This window comes from Rhincodon typus, chromosome 1, assembly GCF_021869965.1.
Source record: "Rhincodon typus isolate 14 chromosome 1, sRhiTyp1.1, whole genome shotgun sequence".
NCBI lineage: Eukaryota > Metazoa > Chordata > Chondrichthyes > Orectolobiformes > Rhincodontidae > Rhincodon > Rhincodon typus.
Genome location: NC_063332.1, coordinates 24,698,151 through 24,710,512, shown reverse-complemented (window position 1 = coordinate 24,710,512; position 12,362 = coordinate 24,698,151). Strand labels below are relative to the sequence as shown.

Sequence of the window (12,362 nt, the reverse complement as noted above, 5' to 3'; positions counted from 1 at the left end):
AGGTTGGACATAGAGCAGTTTTTCCGCCGCCTCCGCCTCTCCACCTATCCTCTCCTCTATCCCTCTTCTATCCGCCTCCCACCCTCTCCCTATTTATTTCGGAACCCCCTTCCCCTCCCCCTTTTCTGATGAGGGGTCTAGGCCCGAAACGTCAGCCTCTCTGCTCCTATGATGCTGCTTGGCCTGCTGTGTTCATCCAGACCTGCACCTTGTTGCCTCGGATTCTCTAGCATCTGCAGTTCCTACTATCTCTGATTCAACCTATGTTGGAAATTTTATTGGTACTGGAAATTTCAAAGTTAAGCTAAGGTAAACACATGTTGATCATAAGTCTGTTGAGTTTTCAGTAGCACATTAAAATTCTGAAGTGAAATTTGTGTAAAGCTCATAAGGTTGCCATCTGCTTTTCGATTGTAAGCTGATAATAGATTTAGATTTAAACTTTTTAAAGTAAAATTGATTAGAAAGCTATCTATCTTTTTATGGCCATGGGTATGTATATGTTAGAACTGGCTACTTTTGCCTAACTGGCTGTTCTTGAGTGTAGTGTGATTTTGTATGGCTGTTAAAGCTCGATCTTATTTTATGTAAGATGGGCAGAAAATACAGCCCTTTAACCCTTAAATGTGCAACTGTTATAGGCAAGGTGTTTGAACAGATGAGTGGGTATTGAAGATAAAGCAATAAAGCTTTAACAGTACTTTCTGCAGTATATCTCCTTCGGGTTCATTTTACATTGAATTCCCTCCAAGTCTGAAGACCTACAGCATTACTGCCAAACTCTTTAGTTACATAACATTCAAAAATTTGCACCATTAGTATGCATTTTTAATGGTGTGATTAGTAAAGCAACTTTTGATCCTGAGGAAGACTCTTATATAGTTAGGTTTTCAGTCCATTCTGAAAGAATTGAGGAATAAGCTCCAGTGCTGTGACACTCGGCAGAAAGTTCCAAATGCTTTTGTGAGACAGGAAATGCACCTACCTGCCAGGGCCCAGAACTATTCAAGGATCTTTCCCATAATTGGAATAACTGAACTAAATCTCAAAATAAAAACCTTTCAGACTTTTGTGGCATTGTTAACCATTCCTTCTGGGTCTAGTTTCAAAAACCATAAGCTCAACAAATTTGATCTTGAAAATTTGTGTCGATCACTGAAAGGTTATCATTGCTCATTCACAAAATTCTGTGAAACACCCTGTCAGTTTAGTAAAAGTGGCAACAACCAAATAAGCACAACAAATATGAGCAATCGAGAAATAATGACCTTACTGCGGTACTGGCAGGAGTGTATGCAATGACTGACTGACTTTTTTGGTGTCCAGCATCCTCCAGTTTCCAGATCTTTTAGTTAATAGTTGTCAGTTGGAGTTCTGCTGTACTGGGGACCTGCCACACATCCCTATTTTATTTCCCCATACCACTCCCAACCATGTTTGGAGATCTGTGAATCTTATTGCTCAAAGGATGGAATCCCCTTCTGTTGTAATTGGGGATTTGACTGCTCACAAGTTCTCTGCACATCTAGGGGTCTGGGCAGGTAGGTTTTGGATTGTCAATGGTTCCTGAATGAGGGCATTTTTCATAATCTAAGACATTCCAGTAATCTTCGGTTAAGTTAGAGCCTGTCTTGCTGTGTTCTTTGTTCAAAGATATGGATTGTTAGCCTAAATTAGGGTCTGAGAAAAAGGCCCTTCAGTCCATCAAGTCTGTCAGTCAAAATCAAGCACATAGCTATTATAAACCATTTTCCAGCCGATATCTTTTTGTATGCCTCGACATCGCAAGTATACCTCCTAAATACTATTGAAATATTGAAGTTTCTACCTCGGGCAGTGTGTTCTGGATTCCCACCACCTTCTGGGTGAAAACATTTTTCCTCTCATCCCTTCTAAACCTCCCTTTCCTTGTTTTTAAATCTGTTCCCCCGGTCATTGATCCTTCCACCGAGGGGGAAAGTTATTTCCGGTCTACGCTGTCTGTCGTCCTCCTAGATTTATACATCTTAAATCAGGCCTCACCCCCACCAGGTCTCCACTGCTGCCAGCAAACTACCCCAGTCTACCTAATCTCTCTTTATACCTAAAACTCTCCAGTCCTGGCAACATTGACCAACTCTTGTTCTTAAGAATTAATCATTCAGCCCCTTGAGTCTGTTCAGCTATTCAATGAGATCATGGATTATCTATGGCCTATATCCTTTTGCTTAATAAAAAATGATCCATCTCCAATTTAACGTTAACTAATCTAGCATCTATTGCCATTTGTGGAAGAGTTACAAACATTCACCACTGTGTGCGCTGTCACTCCTGAACTGCCTGGCCTTAATTCTCAGACTATGCCCCCTAGTTCTAGAATCTCCATCGAAATCTCATCCCTCCCTAATGTAGGTTTAATTACCTTTTAACTAAATGTTTACTTTATTCTGTTTGTACTAGGGTTTCAATTGTGATGATAGATGCAGTTGTTTGAGGTTCCCAACTTTTTAGTATTATAGTTGTGGTTAAGAAACTCTTTGCCTTTTCCTAAGAGTCCAATCATTTGAGTCCCATACAATAATTTTCTTTTTGTTCAAATGTTAAATTTTTGCATTCCAGTCTCTCTCTACTTTTTAAAAAAAAAACTGGATGGTTCCTAATCCCATTTGGAATACATGTATTTTCTCAACAATGGCCAATTTTGATCATGGCAGATTAGCATTCGTAACTTGTGTTCATATTTTTAAAGAACTATCCATTTCCCTTCCTTGCTTCCCCCCACAAACTGGAAGCTAGAAATTAAAAGGCCAAAAAAATTATTAAATAAGAACTACAAAAGAGAAGTTTTCACTTTGAGAGAGTTTTTTGCAGGCCCTCTTTTATCTGTGGTGGACATAATGGCTTAAATGCTGAAGTCTGTCTTTTGACACTGATAACTGTACTCAGTATTTGTCTTATGTGCTGAGTTGAAGGCTCTGATTATTTATGTTCCATACATTTTTATAAGGAATTTGAAAGAGTTATTTTAACTTAAGTTGTGAATTGAAATTGTCCTGTTGGCCTGTGCTTGCATGCTGTCATAAAATCCTGTTAACTGTGCAAATAACCCCTACTGAACTTTACATTAGAAACTTGTCTATATCCTTTGACCTGCAGGATCTAATGCAGTTGGCCACACTGTCCATTGTAAACAGTATTACTCAAGGTTGTTTGATCCTTGCACGAGTATTCTTGCAAGAGGAAATAGCTAAACTGTGCTTCATGTTCTTACAGGTTTTTCCAAAAATATGTACTCATAATTACAATAAACACCCTGGCTTGGATTCTGCTTGTTTATATTTGGAGCAAGCTGTGACTGCACAAAATGGGTCAAAGTTAATTTTGTGAACTGAAGTCCATGTGTTTGTTTCTCACTATTTTGTTTTTGTAAAAAAAAGTCTTGGGTTGCTGTAATTTTACATTTTTAAATGTTCTTTGGGTAAGTAAGCCTTTTGTATAGTATTGATGTAATCAGTTGGATTGGAAACGTTCAAGGAATATGGGAACAATTACGGTTTACTTGTCATTTTTGAATACTGACTGAGCTATTCCAAACAAAATTGAAAGGTGAATTTTTAAGTTGATCCAGATTGGTGACTTCATTAAAATCTTGTATAATCTCTTGATATGGAGACTGAGTTTCTAACTGGAATTCATTGTATGCTGTTTCAGCTTTCGAAATAAATAACTTTCAGATTGTCATACAGGTATGCTTTAGTAACACCTGAAGCTGTAGGGATATCTGTCCCAAGTTTCCACATTGGTCTTTATTACCACTGACGTTTGCACCATGTTTGCTTCTATGGTGTTGAATATTTTTTCTTTTGGTTGATTTCAGCGCTCCACTGAGAAACTGAATGAAAGTGGCAACTTGTTTCCATATGAAATTGATGGTAAGTTTCTTTTGCCTTTTCTCCGCAATGACTCCTTAGAATAAAAATGTAGTGACAGGTTTCCACGTGTACTTTAGAAATTGACAATTCTTTGCAGCAAGTGGAACTGGAGCACAGTGAGCTCCAATGAAAAGATGACTAAAATATTAGCTCCTTGGGTTGTCCAGCCATTCAGTTGGACCATGATTGCTACATAGCGTGATTCTACTCGCCCCTCCCATCTGATATCTACTAATATTATCTTGTAGATAGATTTCTATTAATTAACAACTTGCACTATTATAGGAATTTCAACAGCAGCTAAATCAGACAACAGTGAGCAAGACAAGATACTTGAATAAAGGACTAGAAGTTACCTCAGTTGTGTTTTAAGGAGAGCCTTAAAACGTGTGAGGTGGAGAGATGAAGAAGAAATAAAAAAATTCCACAGCTTATTTTCTAAAAGAAGGCATGGTGGGATGAATTTGTCTCAATTTAGCTCTTTAAACCTTGAAGTCATTATGAATGTCTAATCCTCAAAGACAATACATCTTTACAGAATCTATTTAGGGTCTGACCAAAGTTTGTAAATCTCAGTTCAAACCCCATCCTTTGTATTCCAAACAGTTTTGAGAAAGAGGCCAATAACCTGTTTGTCTTTATGAACTGTTATTTGCACTCATTTTCAAAAGGAAAAGGACTTGCATATCTTTGACATCTTTCATGATCTTAATTGTCCAAAGTACCACAGAACCAATGACCAACTCTTGAAGTATTTTGTTTCGGTCACGTGAGAAGTGTGGCAGCTAATATGTACAGTAAGTTCCCACAAACAGCGATATGGTAATGTGAAGATCTTTGTAATATTGATTAGGATGTGTGATAATTTCCCTGCTGCTCTTCAGCGTCCCATGAGCTCTTTAATGGGGCAGTTTAACATGTCATATGAAACCAGATGAACGTCTGGATATGTGTGAAAGCCTTTGAAGTGGATCAAAACCACAGTTAGCTAGCATAGTAGTGATTTATGTAAATAAACATCTGAATTGCTTTTCTGCTCTAGTTGCTAACCTCTTGATAAATCAATATTACATACTAAAAAGTCTTTCACCAGTCTAAAGTGGGCAATGTTGAACACAACGTGCCATAGTCTGGCTCGCTCATTTAGACACTGACCTTTTTGTAACTTAGTTCCATCATCGATACAACTCACTGTGCTGCCTAACTTAATGTATTCTGCAAACTTTATATATATGTATATGTGTGCGTGCGTATTCCCGAAGAACACAAACCCGGTATCCCGACTGACGTCTAAGTACGTACTCACCTGTGCACATGGTTAGGATTGGAGGCGCAGTCAGTTTTGTTACTAATCCCTTATGAACAACTTTTATCAAATATCTTCTGGCAAATCCCCAGAAACTCCCCTATCCACTATACCAGTGATGACTATTTAAAAACAAATACTGTCAGGTATGAATTGGCCTTCACAAACCATGCTGTATCCCTTTCTTAAGCTGATAAGAGTCCAAATGTTTCATCACTCTGCCTCTGATGGAACTCTTCTGTGGAAAGCAGACTTGATCAATTACTATGTTCTGATTCATAACTGAAAAGAAGGTCTTTCATAAGGCCCTATGGTATTTTCAGTACTACGTAGGACCATAATTGGAAATTTATAATAGTGAGGTTATTAACAACTGATTTTTCAGTTAACACTATTTTTCGACTAAGTACATTTTCATACATATAATACAAGTTGTTAGTCACGTAGATTTGGTTTTTTAATACCATTTTGTAACAAAATCTGCATTTTGTTTAACACTTCTATTGTTTAGTGTAGGACAACTAGGTTCTGCAATAGATGACTTCCTCACAGGTGAATCTCGTGTTTCAAATCAATTGAGTGTTTGGAATACACAGTCAGACCTGTTTTTGAGAATATTCAAATAGATATTGATTGGCTATGGGATAGTGTGGAAGGTGGAGTTGATAGAAACTCCAGGTGTTGAATGGCAGAGTAGGCTCAAATGGCTTGCATCAGCTACTTCTAATGTACTTGGATCTGAGAGGCTGAGTAATACATTAAAACAAAACTGTATTATAGTCTTCCTTTTAAACAAGCACTTAGATCACAATGAAAACATTTTTTAAATTGTTTCTCAAATTGACCTGTGAAACTTCAGCCTTTTTTAGTACAGGCTTTGAAAGTCTCCAGAAATGATAAATCATTCTGTTAGCACCATGGGTAGTTATTTTCTTGCCCTCTGCTACTAAACGATGACTAAAACAGTTTATTTATAAATATGCTACATAAAGTACTTTGTGTAAATGCACATATAAATCTACGCTACATCTGGATACATGTCTGGGCATAGTTATAATTGGCAGTTGATGATTAGTCATCAACTCCAATTGTTTGAATAATCTGCATTTTCCTCCTCAGGATTAAATTTTGGTATTGCATTTTGTAAACTTAATCAGCTGTATTAATGTATTTTATAGATTACATAACATCTTGCTGTGCTTTCTGTAAACATTCACTTGATCAAGGCGTTGAATTTGGCAGCTTTTGTTTGGGTTCTGCTGTTGCTGTTTCCTCTGAATGCTGTTATACTTCTAGATGCCAGTGACATTCGCATAAAAATCAGCACGACGTCTTGCATCTCTTGAAGCAGAACCTATAGGACTTGTGTGAGCAATAGCAATATTAAACATTTCCATCTCCTGATCCTCTAAAGGGAAGGAATCTACAGGATTGCATAAATTAGAACCATAGAAAACTTGCAGCTTAGAAAGAAGCCATTCAACCCATCATACCTGCATCAGATGAATAAGTTAAAAGTCCATTCTAATACTACATTTTAGCACCGGGTCAACAGATCTTGCAGATTACAGCATTGCGGCTATAGATCCAGGTTCCTCTTGTAAATGAGTTGAGGGTTTTGGCTTCAGTCACCAAACTGCAGTGAATTCTAGAAACTCAACCCTGTGAATGAAAAGGTTTTGCCTCATTTTTCCCTCGCTCCTATCAACCACCTTTTAAACTTGTGCCTCCAGTAATGGATCTCTTTGGGGGGAGCAGGCCTTCCTTGTCCACTCTATGCAAGTCATTCACTATTTTGTACACCTCAATTAAGCCACCTCTTGGCTGCCTGTTCTGGGGGAAACCATCCTCGCTTATCCAACCTTATTCTTAGTCATTTTTCAAGCAATTGGCAAAATTGAATATGGACTGATTGCATTGCATTTGTTTTCCAATACCATACCTTAAGAATCTGTTAGCCTTGGACAGGTATAACTCATCCGTCAAAAGTGTAGAAGATTACAAGTCGTCATCTGATGTAATGGAAGAACACATTCCATTCCATACCTAATGGTGCAGTTGTGCCAATGCCAGTAATGGCCGAGGAACTGAGAATGAGTGCTCAAATCTCACCACTAACTCGAAACATTGTTAAATAAACCTGCCAGTCTGAGTTGATGGGAAGAAAATGGTGACCATTTCATTCACAAAAGGATCTGCTTTAATTGGCTTGGTACACACGACTCATCAAGTGATCCTTAAATTGCCTAAAGTTGAGCAGGCCATATACGTGCACAAAATACATTATTTTTATTTTTGGAAACATTTTTGTGACTTCGTCATTACTGTTGTTATGCTCCTAACTGAGTAAAGTGGTTGACTTGTAACTGTCATCCATCATGTTGCACAGCAACTCACTTTGGTATATCAAACTGTTACAAGAAAGGTAAATGAACTGCCCATGGAATACAGAGAATTAGAAAAGTGACTCATTACTGCCTTTTCAAGGATAGTTAGGAATGGGCAATAAATACAGGCCAATGATGTGCACATTCCCTGAATAGATAGTTTGAAATAAAACTAGTTGACTTTAAAATTGAGAATTTCCTTGAATGTGTTGAAATATTGATTTCAAAAAGTGCTCAAAGTTGGCTACATTACACATTAGGCCAGATTTAGTTTATGGCCATAAAGTTGTACAGCACTATTTTAAAGACCTTTCTCTTTCCACTTTATTTCATTTTTCAATTCTGGTTTAAATATTATCTAAAGCAAATTTCTATAAAATGTGCTTCATTTTAAATTTCTACTCTTGCTTCAAGCTCCAATTTTGAGTGGGTAGTAGCAGTGTACATCAAGGAAAGATGTAAGCTGCAATCATTTTTCTTAAATTAGATTGCGTTACCTTGCACATGAGCCGAATGGAATAAATGTTGACGTTTCGTGAAAGTTGTTTTATCTTATGATTCTATTCAGTATCAAATAACTCAGGCTCAGCTCCAAGCCACCCAAAATCTCTAAGTCTTCATGTACACTCCAAAAGTTGCCTTTATCCAAAGCAGTAATTGTGTAAAAATCAGTCATATCTCAAGGCCTGAGTATGTAGGAAGGACAGTCCAGTTGTTAGCATAGTGCTGTTGACCTCCCTGAAGAATACACTGTATCTTGATTTCAGCATTGCCTTTCCATTGTATGAATGTACAATCATAAAATTTTACATCAGAGGTAGGCCATTTGACCAATCATGTCTGTACCAGTTCCTAAAAGAGCAACCCAGATAGTCACATTCTCCAAACCTATCTCTGTAGTCCTATAAATGAATCACATTCAAATATATATCCAGCTCACTGTTGAAACTTCCTATGGAATCTGCCTCCACCACTTTACCAGGCATCTCACTCTCTAAATCCTAACAGATAAGTTGTTTCTCCTCATTGCACTTCTAGCTCACTTTATGACAGTCTTGAAATTGTGACCCCAAGTTACTGACAGTGCTTTTTTAAATCCATTCTCAAGATGGGGGCATCGCCGTTAGGCTAGTATATATTGCCCATTGCTGAACCACTCTCATTGCTGAACAATGATGAACTGTGAGTGCTGAATTCCTTGATTATTTTGCAGTACAAGTAGCTGAGTTATTCCAACCTAAAGGCATAACTATGTCACAGCTTTTGTTTGTTCATAGTTGAAAATGGGCCATTAGGTATGTCAGTGCTGGTAGAAAATAAATGGACTTTATGTAGACTGCAAATTTTATGACCTAATTAAAAATTAACCTGTATTCAAAGCTGTTATTCTAGTTTTAATATTTATGTAATAGAGTATGGTGCTGTGAGACCATTCCTATTATTATAGTATTTTGTATGTATGAATAGTTTATAATTTGAAATGTTTCTCTTGTCCAGTTTGTTCGTGATTGAAAACAGTCAATTTCTCTCCACCTTTCCCTAACAGAAGAAAGTCCATGGACACTTGTAAACCGGACTTGCTCAACTAAAGCTGAGACAAACCGCAATGTGGCCTTTCCTTTTTCGACGTGTACATTTAACCATAGCCTGGCTGACCATGTTGGGCTGCAATGGCGAATCAACACAAATAAAACCTCTGTTTCCGGCTGGATCAGTGAGTTGAGTCTCAGTGAGAACTTGAGTACACCTTTGGCCCCTCCCACAAAACGACATTGCAGGTCTCTTTCGGAGCCTGATGAATTATCCCGGTGCCGATCTCCATGGAAACCCTGCAGTTCTAAGGTCTGGACTCCTGTGTCAAAGCGGCGGTGTAACAGCGGTGGTAGTGCAACCTTGCAGCGCTGCAACAGCCATGGAAGTGCCACACTGCAGAGAAGCACAAGCATCAGTCTGCTCCAACAAACCAGTAAACACACATTATCACTCAACAACAGTATATTTAATATTACCAGCTTCAATACTTCACCAGTACCGAGGCCCTCCTCTGCCAGCAGTGGATTTGTAGACAGTAGTGAGGGAAGCACATCGAGTGTACGTTGGAACTCTGCAGGTCCATTTGACTTTAACCCAAGACGGCGGCTGTCACTTTCGCAGGAACACATTACAGAAACAACAAATCTCTTGCCTTCAGCCAACAGCACTCCCACCTCCACACCGGAGCTGAGCCGTCGACAGGGATTGCTGCGATGTCGCTCACAACCCTGTGTGCTGAATGAAAGGAAATGTGGGCTAAAGCGAAGGCGTGAGGAAGATGTTAGGTGGACGCGACCTTCTTTGGACTTCTTAAAGATGACACGGGTGAGTTGGATAAAGAATCTTCATGGTTCTGAGAGTCTAGCAAAAGAAGTAGAAATAGTTTGTGTGCAGGGACTTTGGAATATCATAAAACACGTTCTTGAAAGATAGTGAAGATGAAAATTTGGACAATCAAAAGTATGGAAGTTCCAGTACTTTAGTCCACTTGTAAATTTTTAAATGAACTATTTTTAATGTTTGTCTTTTCACCAGGATCTAGTTTAACAAATTTGCAAAGACTTAAACAGTTTCATGATCTTTGCACCCCCAAGCCATGAATGAATATTTCACTTTTGATCAAATCTGCTTGAAATTTTTTGTGGTGGTATTTGTGTATTGACATTGATAAAGATTGGAAAAATTTTGAAATTAATTTAAGGAGGGAAGATCACTGTAGATCAAGAATGTCAAAACTGTCATGGGCCTCAAATTTTAACTATTCCATCACCTTTAGGTCAGCATTATACAGTCCAGAAAATCCTTTTGATGCACCAGCATGAGAGCCATTTAGCTGAAATGCACTACAACTATGCAGGGTTGCTTCTAAATTCCCATGTGTGGTGATTTGCCATACACCCTGTTATTCCTTGTCAGATTGAGTGAGAGAACTTCAACTTGGGCCTGGTGATGAAGGAATTTCTGACAGTTGGATATTGTTTTTGCCATTCATCATCATGAAACCATCTCCAATTGGATGATTTGTAGCATAGTCTAGATTGTCCGTCTACTGAAGAATTGGGGCCAAGTGACAATTGGTTCTTTTCTGTATATCTTGGAAAGGTGACAATTTTGGCATCTTTGAAAGTTTCTCCAGATTCTTTCCTGCAACATTCTACTTGATCTTGGGAGACCAGTGTGTTTGAAGAGCTGGTAGACGATGAGACCAATTAGTCTCTTGAACCCTGTTATTATTTGCATTGTTTAATTTAATTGTACATTAAACTAGTTTTGTGTGGGCTGTATTTAACCACCTAGGAGAACACTATTCTCCAACTGAGTTGCAGAAAGCTAATGCTTATTCGCTCAGTATTTACATGTTAGCTCCTCAGGTTGAGCTTAAGCCTTTTTGGATGTATTTAATGTTTTGGAATTCTGTTGGAAAACTGACTCCTCGTGCATAGCTTTAATGATTTTTGTATTTGGGGAGGAATCTTTAGTCAACCATTTGAATCCATATGTTCAATGTCAAGCATGCAAAAAATTAGACTTTATCTTTGCCTGTTTTGACATTCTTGAAGTAGCAACAGAGGTCCTCAATAGTGCTGACCACTAATTTATGCTTTTTAATATATTCTGCTCATGTAAGGCAGCTAAAAGCTAGCTCCTAGTGCTGATGTCATTTACTTTAAGTAGAATTTTTGTGTAATTGAAAAATGATCATCAAAATGTTAATGTATGGAGTAGGCTGCTAACTGTTCTTGTGTAAAATTGTTTTTAATTGAGTCATCATCCTCCTCATCCAAGCTGCACTTGGCATTTTTAATCTGTACTCTGAGACTAGACCACGATCAAAAGCAAAGATGAATGCTAGAAATCTGAAATAACAAACTAGCAAACTGTTGGGAATAGTGGGTCAGGCAGTATCTGTAGAGAGAAAAATTGACATTTTTCAAGACGTGACCTTTCATCAGATTGGGAAGTTAGAAATGGAAAGGATTTTTCCAAGTGAAGGAGGGAGGTCTGTTACAATGTCAAAGACAATAGAGATTAAATGTCAGAGTTGATGTATGACCAGAGGAATTGGTAATGGGACAAGTAAAGAAACAAATGTATAGTGTGCAACAACCACAGATGGAAAGCAAAATTCACCTGAAAGCTGCAAAGAATAAAGAAACAAAGTGGGGCTTGGGGGCAGAGACACAGCCAGAACTTGAAATCTGTCAAGTCCAGATGCTGTAAACTTCCTTCTAGAGAGATGACATGCTGTTCCTCAAGTATATTTTGAGTTTTACTTACTGGCTAGAATACGGTCATTGCCATTTAATCTCTCTCTTCTTCATACAGCTTCCCTTTTGTTCTTGTTCCAATTGCTTCCTTTCACTTAAAACATCACGTTTCATCTGAAGTGAGCGAAGTTACAAAGGTCATCAAGATGAAACCTGCTCTTTCCCATAAAGATGCTGTTTGACCAGCTGAGTGTTTCTAATTTTATTTTGTTTTTATTTCAGAAGACCAGCATCTGATTTACAACAAATTTGAGCAGAAATTTTTCTGAAATATTATCTGATTCAGTTTATTCTGTTTAGCTACTTTGGTACAAGTTGATTCTGATCAGATCCTGCTGTATTGGTCTTTGTATTGCTAAATGACAACATTACTTACAATGCTCCATTTATAAGAGCATACACAGTTGGGTACAGCTCAAAGTAACTGCACATTATTTATTCTAAAATGCTACTTGTA

General features: G+C 37.9%; 1 protein-coding gene across 3 annotated transcripts in view; it reads left to right on the top strand.

Moving 5' to 3' along the window:
* Positions 1-12,362, top strand: part of LOC109920220 (protein FAM53A) — a 132,239-nt gene that overhangs the window by 47,799 nt on the left and 72,078 nt on the right. For all 3 annotated transcript variants that reach the window (XM_048597634.1, XM_048597622.1, XM_048597628.1), the window contains exons 3-4: positions 3,857-3,911; positions 9,151-9,962. In XM_048597634.1, the coding sequence (XP_048453591.1) occupies positions 3,857-3,911; positions 9,151-9,962 (867 nt within the window). The remainder of the gene's footprint in view (positions 1-3,856; positions 3,912-9,150; positions 9,963-12,362) is intronic.